Source organism: Macrosteles quadrilineatus, unplaced genomic scaffold (assembly GCF_028750875.1).
Source record: "Macrosteles quadrilineatus isolate MER2022 unplaced genomic scaffold, UCM_ALF_1.0 Scaffold_8__2_contigs__length_117827958, whole genome shotgun sequence".
In the NCBI taxonomy this organism is placed as follows: Eukaryota; Metazoa; Arthropoda; class Insecta; order Hemiptera; family Cicadellidae; genus Macrosteles; species Macrosteles quadrilineatus.
The window spans coordinates 116,586,852-116,613,155 of NW_026542601.1; the positions used below are offsets into that span (position 1 = coordinate 116,586,852).

The 26,304-nt window shown below is 36.4% G+C and overlaps 1 protein-coding gene across 1 annotated transcript in view; it reads left to right on the forward strand.

Moving 5' to 3' along the window:
• Nucleotides 1-1,688: 1,688 nt before the first annotated feature.
• Nucleotides 1,689-26,304, forward strand: part of LOC128999839 (protein enabled-like) — a 73,337-nt gene continuing 48,721 nt past the window's right edge. The window contains exon 1 of the mRNA XM_054426545.1: nt 1,689-1,868. Within this exon, the coding sequence (XP_054282520.1) occupies nt 1,864-1,868 (5 nt within the window). The 5' untranslated portion in view covers nt 1,689-1,863. The remainder of the gene's footprint in view (nt 1,869-26,304) is intronic.

Sequence of the window (26,304 nt, forward strand, 5' to 3'; positions counted from 1 at the left end):
TCCAGGAATAATTTTTTGGGTAGGCCTAATAAGGATCAAGAAGCTAGGTTGTGTTGCTAGCCTAGTGGTTAGCGTCTCGGACTTCGGTGCGGGAGGGACGGGTTCAATCCCCGGCACATCCACAAAGCTCTAATGGGTTTTGGCAGCTTTCCATTAAAAGTGTTTGACTTGATTACAAAAATGCCACTGGCGTAGAGTAGATACGAGCAAAAAAAAAGAAGGAGTTTGATAGGGGAACGAGAGGTTTGAGGGGCTTTTCCACAAAAAGGAGGAATTTTACAATTTAAATGCAAACTGAGTTTGAATGCTTTCAATTTATTTACATACTAGCTGTAACCCGCGGGCTTTGCCCCGTTTAACTTCTTAATTTTCAAGATGATCTCGTTCGCATGGCTCAATCACGTCCTGGTTGAAGTTCGTTCGCTACGCTCACTCACCTTTAGGTTGGAGCTCGTTCGCTGACTCACTTGCCTTCAGGTTAGCTCGTTCGCTACGCTCACTTGCCTTCAGGTTAGCTCGTTCACTACGCTCACTCGCCTTTTGGTTGCAAATTAGCTGTTGTCATAAATGTAAAAGAAATAATAGTGCTGCACCCTGTTGGTAATCCTTGTAACTTTAATGCTATTGAACATCATAGAACAGAACCAACTTGTTTAATTGAAACAGCTGTTAAGATTCATTAATTCCATTTCTCAGGTTAACATGGGAAACTCCAGAGCCACTGGGGCGGAGCCGATTGGACGGATCACGAAATTGATGGTGTATAAACCTATTCCATGAAATTCTACACGTAGGCTATGTACCAAGTTTCGTGGCAATCGGTTCAGCGGTGTCTGAGTTTATCACTGCCAAACAAACAAATATATATATATACAAACATCCTCTTTTATACTTATAGATAATTCAATTACTTTATTTATTCATAATTTTTAAATATCTACTAAAATTTTGGGTAGGCCTGGGCCTACCTCTATGGTCTGCCTTCTGGAGCTGCCCCTGCAACCGATAGGTACGTCCTATAAGTAAGATATCGGATACATAAGATGTTTGTGTCTTAGAGCAGGGGCATTAGTATCTTTCGTGTATGGGTTGCTGAGTGAATACAGTGCTTTCCTGGCAATCAGAAGGTGCTGTGTGATCCTATCCTAAGGGGAAATACTTCATATGGTTAGTTTGAAACAGGACCCAGTTGCCCTTTGGTCATTTGACTTTTGATGGTCCTAGATCCAGTTCAAGTTACATTCTAAAACGAAGCTGTCATATTACTAATTTAACAATCGTACTTGCCTTTAAGTAAAAACCATGTTTTTGCGTCGTAAATACGTATAATAGGGTAGTGGGGTATTGGTCAACGCCGATTGAAGGCGTACTGATACATAATATCATTGACTAACCAACAGTATGTTTTATTTAAGACAGTATTTACAAAAATATTAATTGTTCTACTGCAACAATTTTGTAATCGAAGTATACAAAGGTTTATAGCAGATCAATGGAGACGTCTTAATCCACAATAAAAATATATTATCAGTGGGTAAATTTAATCTACGGTAGTGTCGATGTCAATTCCATCTGAACACTAATTTCGTCCGTGGCCTGTACTCTAACCAGTCTTACCAGCAAACTCGTTATAAAAATGAAATATTTGACAGAAGGTTTAGGTTATCAGCACTGATTCCAGAATCGACGTCTTGGTAAAATGGCGTTGTAAAGTGTTCGGGTGGATTGGTTTATGTTTGTCGCTGCATTATGCTGTTATTATAAAAGAAGTGTGTGTTTTGTGTGTAGTGTAAATGATCAGGATACTATACGGATGTGTTTTCATTGGATTATAACCTTCGGAGACACTTAAGTGCATCCAAAATGAGGTAAGTTATGTTGATGATTCGGGATAGGTTTACATAGCCTAAGTGCATTATTATAAGAGGGTAGGGTTTATTTATGAATGGTTTATGAAATTATATGCTCTTTATCTCTTATACTTTCAATTAAAATCGCAACCCTAAACGAATAGCTTCGATGCAACAAGTTTCAGGAGAGCATTAGACTCATATTGCCTTATGTTTGCATGAAACCATTTAAGTTAGGCCTACCCTTTCAATTTTTACCTAAGCCTAGCCAATGCCATAGCTATGGATGATTTACTTATAGGTACAGTATTACTGGACACGATATTTAGAATCATCAAAATCCAATTTAGATCTAACATCTAATAAGTTATTATTAACTCAATACCTCCTCAATAACTTATTACTTCCTGAGAACACTCAATCATTTAACTTAGTTGGTGACTTTCCTTATTATGTTACTTGTACCTGGTAACTTATAGCTTGGACACAATTTATGGTATGGTAGGCCTACGTCCAAAGTGCACGCCGATTCAGATTATCGGCGGCATGAATGGCAAGTTACTTGCATTCAAATGGAAGTGGCTGCTGGTTGCTGAGCCCGTGCGCAAGCACCTGCTTACCAGAATGAATTTTTCATTCTCGTTTCAGATTCCCATTCAGATTTTGCTCGTACTAACACTAAGTAAGTTGGTCAAATAAGTTTTGTTTTTATAGTAAGTTAGCCTAAAATATTTAGGCCTAATTTCTTCTCTATTTAGGGTTACTTACCGTACCACTAAACGCTCTTCCGAAATTTTTTTTTTTAGGTTATCTGGTACAGCAGTTTTTTACAATACGATGTCCATTTTAAATAATAAGTTGCGGTGGTTTCAGGATCCATTCAACACAATATATAAAGAAGCTCTCCTTCATTTCTAAGTTAGCTATGGTATCAGAGGTCCATATGGGTACATCTTAATATCCATGAACATAATTTTTCACTGGCGGCTGTAACTTCATAACAGTTTCAGGCGCTATAATTTTACATGTAATTCCTCATCTGACAATACCATAGCGACAAGTGACTTGTTTCTTTGCTGACCGAGTGAGTAAGTTTACTGGGGGCGTATTTCCTGGTTGCACTGTGGTCACCATAAAATTTCTGAATCGGTGTGCACTCTGGACGTACTGTTAGGCCCCAACTTGAACTTATGCCTGCGCTTTATATATGCCCCGATTACTTTATTAGCCTAAATTAAAATTAGCGAAAGGCCTGGTCTATACTAAGTTATAGTCCTCGCCACCCTAACTTGAGGCAGCCCAAGCCTGCATTAGATATATGGCGTGCGGCCTTGGGATGCCTCAAGTTAGGGTGGTGAGGACTATAGAACATGTTCCACAACCCGTTTTTAGGTAGGCCTACCGGTAGCTTTTATACCGTAAGTCCAACCATAACTCTGCATTCTTGAATTAAAGGTTGAAACTTGTGTTCTGACTTTTTGAGTCTATTCCTGGAAACTCAATGATAGGCCTGTAACACGAGTATGCCTAGGTATATGTATATTTTAGGTACCTACGGTAAGAAAATATTTACTTACAATCTTGCAAATTAAGTAAAGCTTATTTTCTGTATCCTCAATTATGAAAGATGTAAACTATGTGTTAGTAAGTTTATAAGGCCTATGAATTAAGAAACAAATCTCTTAACTTAAACCCCTTTCAAATTCATTACCTAACTTAAGTTATTTATTAGCCTATGTGGTTTAAACCAATAACAAAGTGGCAGTAATCAGAAAATGCTGATGACAGTCCAGGACCCTAACTTTTCACCTCCATCAACTTAAAACCTAAAAAAAAAACTTAGGCTACAATGTAGAATTCCAGTTTTAAAAAAATTGAACAGCCCTTGGCGTCACAGACTTATGATTAGCTTAGGCTAGCTTTGGAGAATTTCATTTTGTAATAAGTTAGGTGGTTCCAAGGATAAGTTGCAGCTCTGCAGAGAACCTGGTACCGTATGAATTATATTAGGTAGGTATCAATTTTGATTCGGTTGGATATTTCACTTCTAAAGTACCGGTAACTTATAACTTAGATGTTATTTTTTCCCAATGTAGACCTATCCCAATAGTAGGCCTAAGCTAAAAGATCATTAGGTCTACAATTTTACTTAGTTCGACCACAGTAACTAAACGTCTACGGTAGGTAGGCTACATGAAAATACCGGTTGATATTGCTTTACTAAATCTTAACAGCTTTTTAAAACGTTTCTTCAAATAGACGTTAATGATCGGCTTGGCTCCTCCCACCCATTTAAACCTCGGAGCGTTTAATTATTGAATTCTGAAGTAGAATTCCCATCTCTGAGGCTATGTGGGCCAGCTGTTGCCAATTTTTTTTTAAGAACATTTGTGTGAGCCAGTCACAGAATGTGCTAGGCCTAGCGTCCAAAATAAAAAATTCCATTTTCTACCCTTTTTATTGTTTCTGACATATTTGTTAAAGTCATTCCATTAACTTAGCCTACTTTGTTTTAGTAAAACGTTTGTGTATTTGACATTACCTAAATTTAGTACCGTAATGTAAAATTTCGATCTGATAGTGACTCACATCAACTACGACTATTTTGTATCAAAACTGGCGACGAATTTAACAAAGTAGGCCAATTAATAGTGGTGGTATTAATAGTCAAAGTTTTGGGTTAGCGGATTTCTACCCCCGGATATTTACCCCCATGAAAAAACGCCTATGTCATTTTGACGTCACGAGGGGTGGGGCCTATACACTGTCGAGAAACAGCCCGCGACTGCAAATCTACCCCCGGACATCTACCCCCAGACATCTACCCCCGGAGATCTACCCCCAGAAATCTACCCCCAGAAATCTACCCCCAGAAATCTACCCCCGGACATCTACCCCCGGAAATCCACCCCCGTGGTACTTATGAAACTTGTTATAGATGTTGATAGTTGTGAGCGAAACTGATAAGTTAAATTGATGAAATAGTTGTATTTTGTATTATATCTATAAAAAAATGTTTATTTATTGCTTTATTAAAAACCATGAAACGTGATCGCTCCACTCAACTGGCTTTCACTGCCATGAAAGCAATCCTAGTTGACAAAGTTGCACCTAGCATGGGTAAATGTTTATGATTTTGTTTATATATCATTGTTGATTGAAATAGCTTGTTGTACAATGTTAAGTTTTCCATGCAATGCGCAAAGGTTTGTAATTTATTACATTCCTTATCATGGTATAAAATTTAAATCACGTCCTACATTTATTTTAGGCGCACATTAAAATTAGCCTAGATGTAAAAATCTAATTTATTTTGACTAATATGCTATCTAAATTGTAATTGTTTTAAAATATTGCAAACAGTTACAAGTATTTTGTCGCAGAAAAGGGTTAAACAAAAGTTTTATTGAAACTTCTGAGAAAAAAATCTTAGTAAGGGTACTTGTACGAAGAACATGTTGTGTCAATCAGGTAGACAGACAAACCCTTAAGAAAATTAGAATACTTTCATAAACCCATCAACAACAATCCTACAAAGAACGAGAAATATGCTATCAGGTCCGTTTCGGAATGCCGGGGGTTGAAACTATTTGAACACCTGCGCTGCTTCCCGGGAAAGGTTACAGAGTACTTCGCGGTAAGAAAATGTAATTCGTTCTTCCAGCATTTCGCTTAGAAGTTTTAATTATGTATCATTATTCTATTTAGGTAGGTAGCATTTTATGTCTTTGCTGTGTGCTTTTATTAGGAAATACTGTAGCTGTTTGTTTATTTGACAGCTTAAAGTACACCATTGCCCCTCAAGAACTGTAGATAGTCGCACAAAGCTTTAGCTGAGTGCGGCCTAACATTTTGAAAGTAGCAATGACTGTTTGTGCTCGTACTACACCTGATATTTCCTACCACCAAAATTAACCTATTATAACACACAGATTAAAAAGTTTATGATTATGATAGTCTGTTTACAAAATGTCATTTAGGTGATGTTTGCTTCCTTATGTTATGGTATTTGGTAACCGGATGTTAGTGTTTTACACCAATAGTTAAATCAGTTGATTTAGCGAGCGAGAATAAATCAAATTGAAATGAGCTACGGTATTTTGCGTAGGGTACTGTTCACAGGTGTGGCAATATGAATATGTCGGCCTTAGTCACTAACAAGACTACAAGATCGCGCCACTCATCCTACACTCATCTCCATTCATACTTGGCTTAAAATACCTACTTTGTATGGTCGCCATTTCATCAAAAAGTATTTAAGTATTAATGTGATCATTTCCACGCAGTAGTAGAAACTTTATTATTTCCATACAATTTAAGTCTTAGGCCTACTTGTCCAATTTGGTATGGGAAACCACAATTTCATTTTGCCTCGGAAACATTGTTGGGTCCCATTTTAAACTGCCTTGTGCAGGGGTCCCCTTGTTGAGATTACATCTTGGATAAAAATAAAAAAGCTATACCACACAGAAGTTATCAAAAGAGCTTAAATCCTGGGTGTTATTAGCTTAATGAAAGTGTACATTCAAACCTCATGTTTATGGCAATGTCATTACATTACCTACAGCTTTTTCATGTTTTCACTTTCTGCATGCTGTCTTTTCATACAACCGAAATTTTAGTTTTTTCTGTTTGCATTGAAGGCTCAGAATTTCATGTTTTACTTAGTTGTGATGTGTCAAAACCGAATCTCAAATCTCAAAACCGTAGAAAAATGTCGGTTTTCAAGATTTAAAACTTCAAAAATTAATTCAATTTTACAACACTGTTTTTGTCTATAAAAATTAGAGCCTAAAGCAATTGACTTATCGGTTAAAAAAAGTATTCATATCATCAGTACTTAAAACGAAAAAGTACCTAACAGTCCGAGGATTAGTCTAATTTTATTTTATTTATGTCGAAAATATCAAAGAGTCGTGCACATCACATATATTTTATGTCAGCCGAAATGCAGAACCGAGCGCTATGTACCGAGAGTCCACATTCAAATGAGTGTTCGACATAGGTAATAAATTCACGTAGCGAGGGGAAGGGAGACACCCCCGTGATAATGTGATGTTGTGCGGGAGGGAGGGGTTGCCCTATGCCCTATGCCCTACCCAACGCCTTCCGTGTTGGGTAGTTTGTGTTTTTGGTAGCCCTCACCCCAGTGACGTGATCGTGATTACAGTTTTTTTTGCAAACAACCCTTCTTTTCCTAGTTTCCTGATATCGCGATTGTCGTTAGTAATTTCTTGTTTCTTAGGCTAGTTTCAACTGTTTGTTTTCGGAAAAATTTCTCATGACACTTGATTGTAGGGTTAGTCACTTGGTACTATAACTCCATGTAACGTCGGTAAAATTTTATACCATGGTCATTGACAAATAATGTTGAGTAGTGCTGAAATCTCTGTGCTTTACTACATTTAATAGTCTAGTATTTTTTTTTCTTAATCCAGGCCTTTCTGTTATCTGTATACCGCAGTCACTTTTGAACCTTACTGTCCTCTAAATCACCTACACCTTTCTTACATTGAGTTTACTGAACTTTTAGATCATCTTCTACCAACATTTTTCACCAGACTAAAGATCGGTTCACAAAAATAGACTCATCCATGGTAAAAATCTCGCATACCGGTAGCCTTTATTTGTACAGGTTGTATAGTTCCGGTTGCATGTACTCTATAATCTCGGAACGTTTACTTATCACCTCAGCCCGTGTGTACAAGTATAGGAATTCAAATTGATTGTGTACATTATTTTATTGTCCTGTAGTCATATTTGTCCCTCGCGGTACGAAAACTGCAAATGAAATAAATTATGAAATGGCAAGCTACTTGCAAGTCGAAGAGATCATCTCAAGGACGTATAGATTGAATGCATCGATCGTTAAGTAGCCACGGACAATGTAAGGTTTATGCTTGGGTTTGACAGTGCGTCGCATTGCTTATTGCATCTTTAATCGTTCCTGTGCATACTCTCAAGGCGTTCGCCAAAACCGGACGAGAAATCAAACTGTATCGTCGTCTATATCCAAGTTCCTGTTTGTTACCCAACCTAATCGTCGACCAAACTTTTCTCTATCTAATATTTGTTTTCATCTATACTGGATATCCGAATTGTTATTGTGATCGCCTTTAAATCAGGAGGTTGCTTATGCGATTCCGAGCGGGATAGGTTCTCGACTCAGTTGCCATTAAAGTTGAGTTCGTCAAATGAACTATAGAGCTGGCAGTTAATGATGCTAAATATTAACAGGTTGATGTAGAATAGTAAAGAGACTAGGGGTTGGGCCGTTACCTTACAAAAAATGTCAAGAAATGCCTATGATTAATGAGGGAAACCCGTAAGTGCATAAAATGTCACCGCCCCAATTTGCCGTTATCCAACTTTGTCCTAGTCCGAGTTTGTCGTTAACCTACTTTGTCGCAGATCGACTTTGGTCCATGTCTGTCTTCACACCAACTGGTTCTACAATCTCCATAGAACTAAGCCGACTACAGTACTACAACAGCGCTCGCTGTCGCCGGTAGCGGTGGTCCTGCTGGGAGGCTAGAGGCGGTAGCGGTTGGCCTGCTGGGAGGCTAGAGGCGGTAGCGGTTGGCCTGCTGGGAGGCTAGAGAGGCTAGGAGGCTGTGGCGGTGGTACAATCAAACTAATTACACGTCCAACCCCATCTCTTGCTCTCATTCGTTACAATGTTTCCGCTTGTTTTGTCAGCGAAGGACGTTTGAGTGTTTCTTCTATTAACAGTTGGGTCGATGTTCTAAATTGCCGTTTAGCGGTACTGTCACGACTATATTCGTAGTTTCGATTTTTCGCTTTTGCAACATAAAGTTTTTAAAGTACTTCAAAGAGTGTGAATTGAAAGAAAAAGTCTAAAAGATACAAAGATGACGCTGTTATATCCTCCCGGATTTTGTCATCAAACCTCTTCGCAGTTTAAGATTTTTTCGTATCGGAATAGTAATTTGTTATATTATTTATTGTTAAACTTTTCTGTTGTCCTTATCGTTGAATAGCATTGACTATGTTGACGTTGCGTTATTAATTGATTTATTGCGTTTTAATGCAATTATTACCGTACTATTACATTTTATTTATTAGTTTTTTGTTATTTTTGCTAGTTCCTCTAAGGACTGCTCTGTCCCAAACGGTTCACACCAAGGCTTTTAAAATTTATTTACAGTAATATCATGATTAGGAGTGTGTTAGTATTTTTATGTTACGTAATACTTGTGTAAATAAATAAAAATTCCCTTAATTTTCAAGAGATTCAAGAATTTCCCTCAGATAAAAGACATTTTTTTTAATAATTTTAATAGTTTTTAAGTAATAAGTTTCATCTTAAGCCTATTATTAATTTGGTGTAGATGCCATATTTAACCATTTAAATACAGTACTCTGATAGTTATTTTTAATTTAAGTATAAAAAAAACGAGGTGTCAAGCTTTGGAAATTGATTTTAAATTTCAAACTCATGGTAAATTGGTTGGTTTCCTATATTGTATACACCCTTCAACAGTCGAATCTAACAGACCAATTCATTATGTACTTTTAAATAAATCTGTAAACGTCAACACGTCCGCAAACCATCAGTGTATCGTCCACTATCACTTATAACTTCTTCAGGTAAACGTCAGACATCGCAGGAGTCACGTGTCATGTATTCGTTTGGTCGCTCTTCAATAATGAAATTTCCTCCAGATAAACTCGTCCTTTGTTCACCGTGCTTCTTGTATACATAGAGCACCACGCCCTACGCTCTTGTCATGTTTTTGTGTTTGTTTTAAATGTGGCGCGGAAGTGGCTTTTGGCATGAACAATCGCCGTGTTGTCCGTATTATTTTTAACAGCGTTTGCGTTGTATTTCTAATTTGTTTTCGCTGTAATGTTTTTTTTAGCGGATTAAACTGTGCAATTGGCTGCGTTCACGTTGTTTTTCTCGTTTAAGTTGGCATGACTTTAATTATTGACAGTATTAATTCTGTTTAGGATGGCCCAAAAAACTATAACATGTACAGTATTTTTAATTACTCTATGCGACATGTTAAACTTTGTCCAAACGACCCCATAGCTTTACTTGACGTCAGAGCAAAATTAGTTTTTAATTTAACAAAATAAAAATATGTTTGAGTTTACTTATGTAGGCCTACATAATTTCATTTGGTTGAATCCTTGTGTGTTAAAAAAACAAGTTTTTTTGTCCTAGGACGCTAGACACGAGCCTGGGGTGGTTATTCACATTACTTCAGGCTAGACCTAGGAGTTGTGGTATTATCTTAGATAAAATCAATTGGTGATTTGGCGGGATTTTAACCCGGGACCTCTTGGACCGAAGTCCCGTGCTCTAACCACTAGACCAGCTCGCTCCCCCGTAAAAAGAAACAAAAAATACCCCCGCCGCAGCAAACCTGCCGTCTAAGCGAATTTCCATTTGGTCGGATTGATTTTCAATTGATCTATTTAAATAACATTAGGTTTAACGAGTACCTATGTTTGCTGCTACAAGGAAACTAATAAAGTAGTGTGTTTTTAGTAAAATATTTATAGCTTACTACAAAATAAATAAATTTGCCAAGTTTGATCAAAATATATCCATAAACAAGCAAACTACAACATTTTACAATATTCTCCATAAGAATAACATGGGAATTTTTAATTTACCATTTTTTTAGTTTTCTCCGTAACCAATAACCGTACAAAAACACTTTGATATACTGAATTGTTTGTTTTTTTTAAGCTCTTTAAGAAGGTTTAGAGAAAAATTGGGAAATTTTGTGTTTTGAGGGTAAGAAGTGAGAAAACCCAATTTTTACCCCCATAAAACCCCGTTCCCATGGTCCGATCATACTGGATCGCGAACTCATTCAAGTTTATCCTGCCTTACACCTTCAAACCAAATTTCATCAAAATCGGATAAAAATTACTCAAGTTATCGTGTTCACGGACACATATATATATATAAATCTATATATATATATATATCTATATATATATACATATATAAAAATTTGAACGAATGGTGTTTTTGGCCTCTGGGGACATTAAAATGAAAAAGTAAATCGGTCCCGGGCCTAAGTCTTACCATGAGACCTACGGTAATAGCTACTTCCCTATAGGGAAATTCGCTAAAAACAAGTAATTCGTTTGAAAACATAGAGTGAAAAACAAACGTTTTAAGTTTTTAGCAAAACTAGTTGTATTATTAACAGTATCTTAAAATTGAAACTAGTATTATTAACAGTATCATAAAATTAAAAATTTATTACTGAAATAAATTATGTATCTTATCAACAAGCAGAAATAAATGGACGAAGAAAACAACTGTATTTGCCGATTACTGACTACAAACAATTTTATTAGCTTCACAAAGTGTCGATGACTTGCAAACAGCACTCGGCGGCATATTTCGTGAATGTAGGACAACAGGTAAACGGCCCAGGTTACTATTGTAGGTGTATAGTCAATGCTATTGTGAAGCATATCGAACGCAGACTTTATTAGAGATTCTTTATACACATAAACACATTTTGTATAGATTTATGGCACGAAAAAATCAAAATATCACTTTTTGAACTTGTGTGACTTGGGTTACTTTGTGGAACCCAGTAGTAGTTCGAATGGTTTTCTGTTTTGAACTCTGTTTGAATTTGTAACATTTTTTTGTAAGTATATTTTCCAAACCCTGGTTTTGAACTATCAAACCTATTTTGATAGTCCTAGATGTTTTTTAAGTACAGCTGGTTCCAGTTTAGATCTATATCTTCCTTTTGCTCAGTATGGAAGAGTGAATGCAGGCAGGGTGTAGAATAGGGTAGGTGTTTTGTGAAGCTTTATTACTTAGATTTGGCGTTTCTTTGGCCAGGATCATTTAGAAGCTTACATCTGGGTCAAGTTTCGAATCATCAAAAAGCTACGTTTCTCAAGATGGAACATGTTGACGATGCTGATTACAAGACGAGCACAACCACCCAGTTATCCTACTGTCGCGTCCTTTTAACTTGTTTGAAACTAAGAGTGTCGTCGTGTTACTTGACCAAGTGAAAGTGACGTCACTATAGTCACGTTTAGCAGGAAACTGGAAGGTGGAGAGCGCAGGTGCAGTGTAAGAGACACCGTGACAGCCAAGTCAGCGGTGCGAGAAGACACCTGTCCTCCCAGCTGGACCACCCTTGCATACTGACACGACTCGGTGGCTCGGAACCCATCGTCAGACACTATGAGCTATAGCGGGGTGTTGAGCTTACATGGGAGATGATTGGACGAAGAGGATTATTTGGAGGGAAATCTTCTCAGCCCGTAACATAAAACTATGAAATATAGTTACTATTTAGCTTGAGGTTCAACTCTACAGGAAAACGATAGAGGAGGAAATGCGTCGACTTCTGCATTGTATATGCACATCCTTGAAATCTCTGCGTGACTTGTCTTCACTATCGACCTCCACAGATGAGTTGAAGCAAGCACAAGATATGATTATATCCCTTTTTAATATGGGAAAATTTAACATAGTTATGATGAGTGAAAGATATGTGAAGGACGAGTAAAACGCTTTGTTGCTTTGTTACTGAATCAATAAGATCCGCTTTTTCATCAGCGAGGACCATTTGTCAGCCCGATTAAGGACAGTGGGTAAGTATGGAAACCTCGGAAAGTTACTGATTTCTAAAGATTGGAACGGAAACCTCCAAATAGGTTAGGTGAACACAAACCACTACGAGACATGCCTAGTTTTGCTTCGTGCTCATAGCTGTTACATTATAAGTGTGTGATCTTTTCCGCATTTTCATAACATTCACATCAATATGGGCCGAGAGATTGTGTCGGACGATTAGAGTGAAGGAAAAGTCTTATATTTCTCGAAAACTGCAAGTACATAGACCCATTCATTAGACACCAATGTCCTCGCACCCTCTTCTGTGGTTATACTTTATCTAAATCCTTAAGAGTAGGTTGCTGATCTTCTCTCATAGGTGATTGACAGTTGACGATTGCAACCGTAATTGTTGTGTTCAAATTAGGCAACATGTCCCTCGTAGTGGCCAGGAAGCCCCTGTGTACGGACAGACCATTAACTAATTGTGACTCATACCCCCCTCATCTCATCACATATGGTCGATGGCTCTTCAGCTCCAACATCTGGCTCTGCCTCATTGTTTTAACTGCTCTATTCACTTTGGCTGTTTTTGTTTACATGTACACGTTACCAGTGTGACACATAAGTTCTGATTTCGCAGATGTCCTATTACTTGCACTACACTCCACTACAGAAAGTAGATTTTGGTATTAATTTTGATTTGTCGAAGGCTGTGATGTAAAGTACTTATTTTGTGTAAAAGCAAACGGGATAATACTACCTTTTGCCGCTAATTTGTTTTCGCTCGAATCTCCCTTACTACAGAAACTGCTTAATTTGCGTTGGTCGGTGAAGCAATTCAGAATACAGTGTTGGCCATTAATAGTTTATACATGGTATTTAAAACTGTTCGTACTTTATCTTCTCAACCACCCCTATGTGCTCCGCTCGTTGTCAACACCTTACGTGCTCTACTTGATGGCGGGGTGGAGATGAGAGATAAAGTGACAGTCAGGTCGATATGTCAACGATTGAGGTGAAATGTTACATCATCCAGGTTCGCCCTTGACTTATATTTTAAGTTCTATGTTTTATTAGATAGTTTATTAAGTTCTACGGAAGAAGTTTAAAAGTCTATATTCATAATAATAGGCCTACTATGTCATTATTATAAAGAACAAAATTGTTTGACCACACAACTTTGCAAACTTCATTTCATGATAGGCTCTTACAATTATTGAACAATAATCAGATATAGGCTTATTCATTGAGATGAAATGTTAAGTTATATGTTATATGTTAATCGTGTGTGTAAGTGTATGTATGACATTTATGAGAAACCTTCGTAGTGCACGTGTTCAATGAACGAAAAATTCGCTTGGTATGCAAAGAGACGTTTTCACTTATGGTTGTTTATTATTGGCTAGTAATTAATTATGAGGATCAATTTGTGATAAGACAGTCCGAAGGCTGCGCCAGCTCGATAGTGGGAGGCTTTTATGTTGAGATATCGGGTAGGCAAACAAATCCACCCTTCTTGAAGTTCCGTCTTCCCTTCCCAAGGTTATAGGTCAGAGACTTGTTTAAAGGCAACTAGATTAAGTTGCCAGATTTTCTTATTGGTTCAAGGCTTTTGTTTATTACTTCAAAATCGTGTACCCTTTGAGGTTTTTTTTAACAATACATACTTTTGTTGTTAGGATATCCCTGTGAAGTCATTACAGAATTTTTTGTATACATCGGAAAAGTCCCCAAAGTACATTTTAAGGAAAATCTACACAATGTCATGCCGGTAGTTTTATTTAAAATGTAAAAAACCATCAAAACAGTTCTATTATTTACAAAAAAGTGTATTGGCTTAGCTACTAGGCTACCTATATTTTTTGGCACCCATGATTATTTTGATTAATTTACTTTCATAATTTATCCCAAACGTGTTTATATCCTTATTTATTATCTTTAATTTTATTGAAATTATCGATTTCAGTACAGTATTTAAAAAGTGTTCTCAAATAAAACTACTTCGTGAGTTATATGTCCCCTAAGTTCCTCTAAAATGCATATTATCTTGTTAGCAAACAATTATTTTCCTACAATACTTTGAAAGGCGAGTAGCTAATCTAAAACGTTAGAGTGCCTAATTAACAAAGATCGAAATGAACTAGTATAAATCAGTTTATTCCTCCAGGTAATACGAGTACGTAGGTTTTAAAATGCAATTTGTATGTATTGGCAAAGGTAGGTTGCAATTTACTTTGATAACACATATATAGGGTAACCGTGCCACCTGAAGTGTGTCACTAGGACAGCCTGTGGGAGGACTTGCTGTATTATTGGAAATTGGGGCATTGTACCATTTAAGTTTTTGGTGTCAAACGGTGAAGTAGGTTACTATGAGGCAGGTGTCGTATTATGTGTTCAGTCGTGTCCAAGTAAGACAGTATGATTTGATGATGTCAAAATGTAATCTATGGGAATTCTTGTTATACAGGGTGTCCCGTAACTCTCTGGACATATGTATAATGTATATAGCGTTATTCCTTAGGTCAAGACAAACACACTTCACCATAGGAACATGGGTATGTGGTGCATAGTTTTCCGTCTGTCTGTATTTATGTGTTAAAAAAAAAAACTAACAACTTCTTCACCGTTTAGCGTTGATATTTTGCAAAAATGTTTATCTTATTAAGGCCTAATATCGTTAGAAATAATACTAAAAAATCATTAACCGTTTCAAAATGGCGGCCATTTAAAATATTTGATGCCAAATTTCACAATAACCGTTACATTTACAAAAAAATTGTAAGAGACAGAAGTTAGTAAGTTTTATGTAGTTTTCAATGATACCTTATTTGTTAAGAATGGATCAATAATATCAAAGAAACGTGTTATTTTCATAATGATTGACCACTTTTCTCCATTTAAACTCCATGTAAAATGAGTAATAGCATTGTTTAAATGGAGAAACATTTTACTTGTGGAGAAGTGCCACAACATTGATTACAGTTAAGAAATATATGATCGATTTTAAGCAACAAACATCGTTGTGTACCAAATACTGTTATGTTGGATGGCGAACGATTGGTGGCTTTTGAGGTTTTGTGGTAACACTCGTGATCTTTTAGCTATATCAGCTGACACGACAACAAAACTCCAACATTGAACATATGTCCAGGAATTTAAATAAAAGTCTATGAAGTTTTAATGGTGTATTGAACAAAATCGTAGATTTCACTGTTAAGTATTTGTCCTCCCACATATTCATACTTGGAAGGTAATTAAATTAGTAAAATTCCTGAGTATGCAGTTTTGTTATTGATTTGTCAATTGCGTATTCCTTTGACATTCGTTAGTCAGAGTATTTTATCGTTATAATTGTGGAGTCTTGTCTGAAACCATTCTACCACGAAAACTAACCAACACACGCAGTAATCGCCAATGGTTTTTATCTATACAATGAACAAAAGAGTGCGACTTCCTATAAAGGGTTTTTGATATCAACGCAAACTCCGGCAAAGCTGGTCAACTTATTGACATTTTTGGAGAATTCACCACTTGTCTTAATACCAGAGAAATACATCGGACTGCAACCGCCCAAAACCCAATCTTTTTTTGAAGCCGATTTGGAGTTTTAAAACACCATTTTAAAAGAAGTCTTTGGATAGTTTGCCGTGGAATCTTAAATGACAAAACTGTAAAATTATTAAAAAAAAACTTTCCTCAGAAGCCATAAGCACCCTCCCTAACACCTTTAAATTCAAATTGAACCAAGCTATGTTTAAGTATGTTTATTTCATTTTCTGTATTAGACTACTGTATAACAAAACGTCAACCCTAATCTTCTCCAGGCACAACTTGCATATAAAGTAGTTGGAGCAGCCAACGGTTTTCAACCAAAGCTGTTTTATAATTCGAACTCAATTGACTCATGCACTCTGCGCCAATTTGCTGTCCTAATTAATATGACGCCTGAGAAGCCATACGATACAATACGGTTGTAAAGTTGATTAGTTAGAGTTGAAGCGCAGTTTTAGCGACATTATCTTAATTGCGTCATGTCGCTTGCCGCCTCGGTTACTCAAGTCAGTTGCGACATAACAAGATTACATTCCTGGAATATTTTTGCTTCACTCTTTTAATTAGCTTTTGTTAACCACCTTGAGGTAAATTCTCGGGGATTTTATTTCAAGCAAGGAATCATCTTTGGAATCCTGAGGGTTTCTAAATTATTGAGGTTTGTTTAACCAGAATGTTGTTTATTATACAGGTACATCGATTACGTTCGTAGTGTTAGCTAGACAGCAACGAAACGAACCTAGATAGTTTACGCATTTGGCCTTTTAGCGAATTTTCCATAAAGGGAATAAGCTTTTACCGCAAGTCTCATGGTAGACTCGGGACCGATTTACTATTTCGCTTCGATGTCCCCAGAGGCCAAAAAATGCCAGCCAAATTTGTATTGATTTCTTTACCGAAAGTTGGATGAGAAATTCATTTGCAGGTGTTTTATTCCATTTGGAATATCTTCTCAAATTTAATAAAAATTTCTAAAACTTATGCTCAACAAGGTTGTCCGTTACTTGAATTTTATTGCCAAGTGCTGCCTCTAGGTACATAAATAGTTAAACAGTATTTTATTAAGGTTTGTCAGTTTTTTTGCACGATGCGTACCTTTCGTACAGTCAGGTAGTTGGGGCATAGAAATTTAAACAAAGCTTCACATAAATTTAATTAACGTCAGCAGTCGAGTAGTAGGATCAAAATATTTTGTTCTTGGTAACTTGGATAAATAATTTAAACTTGTGGTTTTGTGTGTTGTTAAGTTCAGCAATAATTGGACTACTGTAGGCTATTAAGCTGCAAACAAAACAGTTAGGTTCGCCATCAACAATGGGCAATACAAGACTTGTATCACATCGAAGAACAAGATTTGTTAACGTGTTTGGATTTTGTTGCATGCTAGATAGAGTGTTTTGTTTCGTAAGCAAGTCCGGAAGTTGTCAAAACGTTGTGTTGAAAGGTTGTCATCGTCTATGACTGATGCTGAATGTAGCAATTGCTTTAACTTCAAATCGGACTTTTTACAATGTAATATAATAGTATGACATTTATGTTGGTATCTTCATTTACCATGGCTTTGAAGGGTTATTTGAAATTGTGAGTGTATGCCTGCTAATTAATTATCATACATAATGATGATGATGATGATGATGATGATGATGATGATTATGGTGATGACGGCAGTCAAACATTTTCCAGTGAAGAAAGTAGCCCTACAAAAAAAAACCCCTCCATGTCCACTCCTTTGATGTCTCCCGTTATTGTTGTCCTACTCAAAACGTACAGTACAAAGTACTGTAGCCGGGAAATACTCTGATGAATTCCAATATTTTGATATATGCGTTGTCACTAACGCGAATTCCTATTGCATACAACTAAAATTTAGCCTCGTTTGCTCTAAAGTACATCCGATACTAGTGTAAAGTTGTCGGAAAAAGGGCGATATTAAGATATATATCTGTCCGCACATAGTATATCCGCACTTTTGACTATATCCCAGCTAATGAAGTAATAAAAAGTGGGTTGAGTAGATCGGGGACGATTTTGACATTGAAATGCAATTGTAACGATTATTTTTTGCTGTACTTTATTCCCACCCTCACAACCAAGGACGCAGGCTCTGCTCCGATAATGCTTAGCACATTACTTTTGTCAATGGCTGGAGGGTCGCGGAATTATCACCTGAAAAATTCCATGGGTAATGGCGGGATTTGAACCCGGGCCCTTGTAGACAGAAGCCCTGTACCATACTACTAGGCCAGGTCGCTTTGAAAATACGGATGGAATGAGAAAACAGCCTTTTTGGAAACAATTCCAAGTATTTTTACCGAAAGACTGTCTACTTAATTTTTGCCAGAAGGGGTAAAATTCCGATGACTATGTAATCGTTCACATGAGTAATGTAGCGTTTATTTGAACAAAGGCACCGTATTGAGTCATTTTAGGAACACTAAGTGAGTAATGGTTGAGTAATTTGGCTATTCCTGGAATTCTAAGTATATCAGAGAGAAATTGGTGTTATTGGTGACTTGGGACATTGGCTGAGCAACTAGCGATGCGACCTATTATCGCTTAACTGTACTAGAACTAGAACTGGTGTACTGACGTTGCTCTGAGTACTTGGTACGGAACAGTGCTTTGTACAATATGCCCACTGTATGGAATCAATTCGGAGGATTTACCATTGTACCCAGGGCCAACCGTATTTATTTTGGTCAAATCACCAACGATAATAGTCACGCCCACTGATATTGGGTATTCAATTATTCGTTTCGCATTGGAACAAGTTTTGAAGCCTATTCAAATGCTCAATTTGCATTGCAGTGATCCCAGACACAATGAGACTCCTAGAGAGTACACTATTGCTATTCATTGATAACGTAGAGACGTACTATCGTCTACGAACTACAGACTCCAAACGAGGGATTCGGACTAATATTTTGGCAAAATAGTGGATTCTTGTTCTTTTTACTTTGCTGAACTAGAGTTTGTTAACCTCCACGAAGTACGGTTGTATGGACCACCTAACCGAATATCTTAAGTAATAAAACTGCGATGACTTTAGCATGTATGTTGGAACCCTGACTATAGGCCTGGTCAACGGTCTTGTAGACGAAGATTCAGTAGACAGGTTGCATCATACAGACTGTAGTCAGTCTGACCATCGGTCACTGATGTGATGTAGATGCGTTGGTCGCGCCGTGACTATTACAGAAGTCGTGCAACTGGTTTTATACGTTTTATCCCACCTCAGCAGCTTCCTTTCTTCCACTAATCCCATGACTGGACCTCACGATGACTAATACTCCAGGTTCGGTTAGGGGTTTAGTGCGAAATAATTTTGAATTTCGTTGTATTCGCTTGTTTTTGAGCTCTTCCAAGATGTTGATTAGTCGAATCTCGCTAATCAATAGCTACGCCTTGAGCCTCTATACGATTGTACAACATATTAATGTATTATGGAGAGAAAAAAATACAATACAGCAAGATTGAAATTAAGACCATATAGTGTAATTTAAAGTTTTAACTCTTTGACAGTTAATGTTGAAAGCTGCACGTAGCTAGTTAATCTGCATTCGAATTATGTTATTGAACATTCGAATTATGAATCCATTAATATTTTACGTTGAATTAAAGATCCAACCCTTGGCCTTGTTACTATCCAACGTCGAATTTTTTAGTATTATTAACACAAATTTTATCTGGGCCCAGAATCGATCTCGCTTGAAATCGCGTCCCATCTTAAATAATTGATAATTGAAATAATTGAACCAACTACCTTCACATTTGAAGATGACACTATAACCACCTCACAGTTTAGTAGAGTTATTCTAAATTACATAATTAGTGTACATCGCTTCCGTAAAACAAATATAAAAATCTGAATCGTTCCGAATATACCATTTCCCCCCATGTACCATTATCATACTGTAGTTACCATGCAATTTTATAAAAACGAATTATTCCAATTCAAACCATAGAATACGATACAACAGTTCTGTGTTGTGTTACCAAAATGTCACTATCACGGCAGTACAGGATCTCTGTGAGGCTGTCCGCTACACGTGAAAGTGATAGTGCATGCAGCAAGCGCCAGATGAATGGTGATGACGAACATCTAACGACCAGTGTAACCGTGTCGTAACCACGACCGGACCCGGTTATTCCACCTCTAGTCACAGCTGGTCCCGATAATTACCACTTTACCGCCTGATTCACTTTTTGTCGGAGCCGTCTTTATCATTTCTCTGAAGTTTTCTATTTTCCCTAAACGTGGGTTTAGGGTGGTTGTTAGCGTGTGTGACTGGTCCGCAGGTTCGATCCCTACGTGATGCAATGTGTGCAGTGGTTTGGATTCCATTCTTAATCCTCCGTGGGATTAAGTTTGGAAATGGCTGATTATCCAGGTCCCAGGTTTGGTACGTTACGGGTTGTGTGTACGAGGATTTTAAATGAAAAAAAAAAGATTTATTTAGTCAGGCAAAGTTAGGACCACATGGCCCTCTCTTACACTTACCCTGTGAAGGAGGATTTTAAGGACATCAATAATAGGTCAATCTGTTGGACTTGCTTATGATAGACTTTGTAAACATTTCAGCACAATGGGTTGTTCCGCTTATCTGGAACAATTACAGACACTCAAAGACACACTCATGGAAACAACCTATTGTTCATGAAATTTTGTAGATTAAGTTAGAACATAAATAATAATAATACGGTACGTATAATGAACAATTAGCACACTAGATAAGATGTAGAGGCATTTGGTTCTCTGTATAGCAATTGTTAAACAATCGTAGCATGTGTTGAAGAAGTAAAAGAAGAAGTAAAAGAAGAAGTAAAAGAAGAAGTAAATGTTCTGCAGCCATTAAAACAGCTGTAATGGTTATGCTCGTATGACGTCAGAAAACCACGAATTTCGCTAAGCTGTTCTACTCGGTGGTTTCAATAATAACTTGCGCCGATTCTCGTCCGTATGTTTCAAGAAGGTCCAGAATGTAAATGGGGAACCTTTAAGGCCTACCTATTAATATGTTAATTTTTTAACAGGTCTAACTAGGGTGTTTTAATTGTAATTGACTAATCGTTCGTTATCTTCTTCCAGTGATCCCGTAAGCTTTTGCGATCTAAAACACTTCATAAGTCAATAATGTTTGCAGGTTTGTTTTGGAGTTGCTGTATGGTGCCAGAGCAATAACTAGGATGTACTCGAATTTGTTTGGATAAAAGTCTACAAACTTCAAAAATAAATGTATAAAGTATATTTAACGCTCTGTCCAGAAAATCTTAGGTGCTCTTATTTTATAGACACTTTTGTAGAAACTTTATATGTAGAAATATTTAATTTTTTGATGTTTACTGTATTTCGTGTTCACCACTGTTTAGTAATGTAATTCAATATGAAAGTGTAATTTTGTTTTGTTTTTCGTTTGTAATTTTGTGTTTTGTGTTACAGGTAAGCCTGATTTATTCCGTCATGGGGTCAGCAAAGTTGTAAGTTAAATTAATACAAACTATACTAGTCTTTGCAGACTTATTTATCTTAATTTGATTTTTAAATATTGATATATAAAATACGTTACTTATACAATAAGGACTCTTAAAACAATATCAGTTAAAATAATGTAGACCTGGTTTCCAATCAACTTCTATTTACTGTATATATTGCTTTAAATACGAGAGTTGGTTAGAAAGTATAGAAACACCGTGTCCGACCATCCTACAGCAACCACAATGTTTCTCTGGTTGAGACGTTTGAATAGACTTTTTGTGTGGCCAATTTAAGGCTCTGTATTTGAAAATTATTTTTATTTTTATTCTTAAGGTGAAGAGGTTGTACAAATTTTAATGTGGAATACTTTGAACATTATTGGTAATGATATTTTTTATGTAATCCTCAACTTAAGTTTCAAAAAAGGAGAACATCATTTTACACTTTACCACACACTTCCAAGGGTTGTTAACCTATTATCGAATTATTTAAGACTAATAATTTTATTTCATAATTATTTTGAAGTCCTTCACTAAATATGTTTAATGTGTTCTAGGATTGCCTGTATACATATTTTTGTGAACTTTCTTTGATTTAAAGGTATTATATAGGCTACACAAAACTATTTATTATGACCAGTTCAACATTGAATAGAGTTATAGGGATGGCTAAGGTGTTTCAAAGAATAAAATCAAACTAACCAACATTTTATGCATGCGCGAGTTGACAATAATATGTGTTAACTTGTATGGCTATTATGAAAATATTATTTTAAGGTTATGTAGTAATATTTTACCTCGACTTATGACATTTATTATTGCGAATAACCTTAAGTAATATCTTAAAATCAAAATGTCTTATTTTTGTAATATTTTAACTTAGTGAATATAAACTGAATTCAAAAGTAAGTAAAACAGGTAATTTGAGGAAGAAAGTTAATGGAGTTCTATCGTGTTTAAATATGTTTCCTTTGATCAAATATTAAAGTTACCTCGTCGTCTAAGGAAGTCAAAAATAAATAAGGTAATTAAGTCGTTTATCATGAGATTTCTTGTAAGAGTTTAGACGTAAACTATTAGTTGTATATTTAGGCATTCTATGTTCAATAAACTCTTTTAATGCCACACGAACACAAATTTTTGTCTCCAAAACAGGCCATGAAATAAAATTCAAACACAAGATAGATTTTGGTTTCGCATATTGTCATTCAGATTTATGCAAATTTTATTCGGGGATTGTAGATTTATGCAAATTAAATTTATAGTATTACTCTCGGTTGTATACGCTGTCTTTAGTTTTATTTTCTATTACTATAGACATACATAGGTTCAGCACTTGTATGATTTTTTCATGTAATTTGATGATTGAAAGTTACTTTTTATGTTTTATGGAAAATACCCGAAATTGGCTGGCAATTTATTTTATTTCATTTTCCCCTTAAATCAAAATAGGCTACAACAAACTTATTAAATGTTTCAACTACAGCTTTGTGGCAAGTAGATCTACATACTGTACTTTGTATTATTTTCGTAGGAATTCAACCTTGTTTGAGTCAATTAAATGTGTGGTAGTTTAATATACCATTTAAAAAATTAATCCCAGCTAATGTAAATACTATAATTATTTTCTACTAAAACTGGATATAAAGAAATTCACAGCAGTTTAATTTGTTGACTTATAACCTGGGGCAGAACTCTTTCGGATTTTGTGGTCGGTTTAAGAAACTAGGATGGCAATTTATGAAATGAAATGAGATTTATTTTCCTTTAAACACTGTACAAATGCAATGGGCATCGTTAATATCACTATACAAAACTCAACCTAAGAAAAAACAGCACGCAAAATAGGATTTTACTCACATTTTGCTCGAATGTCAAGTAGCTCGAGATTACTGAATCTTTGAAAAAATATACAATTTGCATATATATGAAAAATATTAAAAAATTTGTTTGATTCGGACGGTGTATATATGTAGATAAATATACCCGAGTAGCACATACAGCGTTGGATTGTCGATCGGCTCGATATCCTTGGATTACCCGTGGATATCAACCCCGCGACGCGACCCTAATCTCCCGAGAGCTGACTGATCCGATATTGGGTTATTAGAGCTGACCTCAGCTCGTCACTACGTCTCGTCTGAGTGTTAGTTTGTTGTGTGATATGTGTTTATTAGCTTAAACAACATTTTATGTCGTTTAAAACATCCTTGGCCGTCATCTCGTGTGATGCATGGACTTATTACTTACATAATTGAAGCGTTTAAAATGAATGCATTTTTTAATTCCTTTTAAAAGGTTGAAAACTCAATATTATATAATGGGGGGTACGATGGGGTAGTCTGTAGTTCGTTGGATGGGTTGAAGTTGAAGTACAGTCACACAAGTCAAACATTGTTGGTTACTGTACTCACGGATATGAGTAGTCGATAATAAGTAAGTATTGAAATCACCCAGTGGTCAAAACACGACTATCTGAACTTATTGTCATTAAGTAGAACACATATAAAAATCACGTAGGTTCTCTATGACGCACGTGCTACGTGACTATCTCACGTCCGTGGTGGTGTTTGACTACGAGGCACGCCTGGACGTGACTTGACGTGACCTACACGCGTGCAGTGATCTTGTACACTACAGTATCAGTGATCAGTGATCAGTGTACCCTCGTGCTGCCATGATTCGCCGATATATGTAAGTCTACTCACACGTTATTGCGATAAGTCGATCTACATAATTAGATTATGTACAATTTGTCGCCTTAAAAATGTAAACCACGTACTTCAACTTACAAGATTACTTTCAAGGTTAACGTATATTTGTTGGACCACTAGACATCCACTTCTTTTTCTAGGGTTCTAGGGACGGCTTCTCAGCATCACCAATGATTTAGCTGTGATAGCGCCTTGATATGAGGGTTGTCCACCTCAAGAGGTACAACTATCAAATTGATAACAGACCTCGTATGAAGGAAACTATATAAATCACATTATAAATGCAATACCATAATATACAAACATTGTGAATGTTGAGCAAGTCAGTTTCTACGTACCCTTACTAAACCTGACGACTGTACAAGTTGACAGTGCCGTTGAAACTTGGTTATAAAAGACAGAGATTTAATCAGGTTTATTATGTTTGCTTCAACTTTTGATTCTTTGTAGTAGTGACTTTTTATGTATCAGACCAGGTTCTTGGACTCAGTTCATTGTTTGTCAAGGAGTTCAAAGGTTGCCTTAGTTTTGCAACCTTTCAATTTTACCATCGTAACAGGTTTTCAATCAACACGCAATAACTAATACGAGAGGTCGTCCAGTGGTCGAAACTCGACCAAAAATATCTAATGTACTGTACTCACTTATCTATTTTCACCCCACACTGTAAATAAAACATGTGATTGGAGTTTCTTCCATTTGTTTTGATTTTCTGTTTATATTTCGTTGTTATTTCGTCGCCATGGCAACGCATAAGATCCATGTTAATTTTTTCAAATTTTTAAACTCATTTTTCGTGCTTATCTTTGAGCCTATTTAAATTTATAAAGGGATTCTGCACACCTACAGGAAAATAGCTTTCTAACGGTATGCGTAGATTTTACCTACGATGCACACGAGCTGAGAAAAAAGGTTTTAAAGAAACATGCTTGCCTATTAATATATAGATTGCGTCTTTGAATTGCTAAAAACATGTATCAGCTACTATACACAAAACGTGAATCATACAGTTACAGCAATTACTTTAGATGCTGACGGAAAAATCTCTCTTCCACTCTTGTCATGGACTGTATTTGACCTTTAGTTGCATAATGCAAACCATTATTAGATGTCGCTTTAGAGTCTGTGGGAAATATTTTTTTTATCTACCTTATACGCCTGATGGTTATCTTCGATTTTGTCATAACCTGCAAAAATCACGCCAGTAAATAATGTATACAGTAGTTTTTTTATTTAGAAATTTCGAACCGCTACAAAAAAACACGTTCTTTTATTTTCAGTGTAGAGTTTACTGTTTTTAATTAAAATAGGTTTTCCGTCCAATATTTTATGTTCCATACGGACGAACAACGATTATATGATTTTTTAAACAAAAAAACACGTAGTTCCATATTGCTGAAGCATAAGTGATCTTAATGATACCTAAGACTATACATCGTAGAATTGGTTGTTGAAGAATCGTTTCTTCGTTCTTCTTTATTTGTAAGCAATTCATTCCACAAGTGGACCTGATCAGAGTTACGTGCAGTGTGCAGCAAGTGTGCAGTATCATTGACTATAAACCACAAATCAATTGATGTATGGTATATAGTATGTACATACCATTCATTTATGGTATATAGTATGTATATACCATTTATCCTATGGTATAATATTACTGTATACCATTCATTTATGGTATATAGTCAATGGCAGTATCCAACGCAGTTTTGCCGGCTCCCGTCCTGAGGAAGGAACTTGTTGAGATGATGGTCCTGTAATGCCACTTGATGTCTTTGTCTCAGCCTAGCCTCATTACAGGCGCCAGGTCCACGGTTGTAGCCTCGTACGTGGGTGTCTAGTGACTGGTCAGCTACTAGTGTTGACCACCTAAATATTCTATGTCCGTGTTCTTCCTGACGAATGGACACGATGTCACAGGAGCCGATCATGAAACTCTCCTACAGCATTGGACATGTTGACGTGTTTAGACAAAATGTGGTTTTGGGCGTTTAAGTTATAGTTTTGCAAAGACTGTTGTAGGACTTGGTGAGAGGAGTGGTTTGGGATATTATTCCACAGACGCTAGGCACGAGTCTGGGATTGTTTTTCACATTTCTTCAGGCTAGACAGGGGTTGCGGCATTATCACT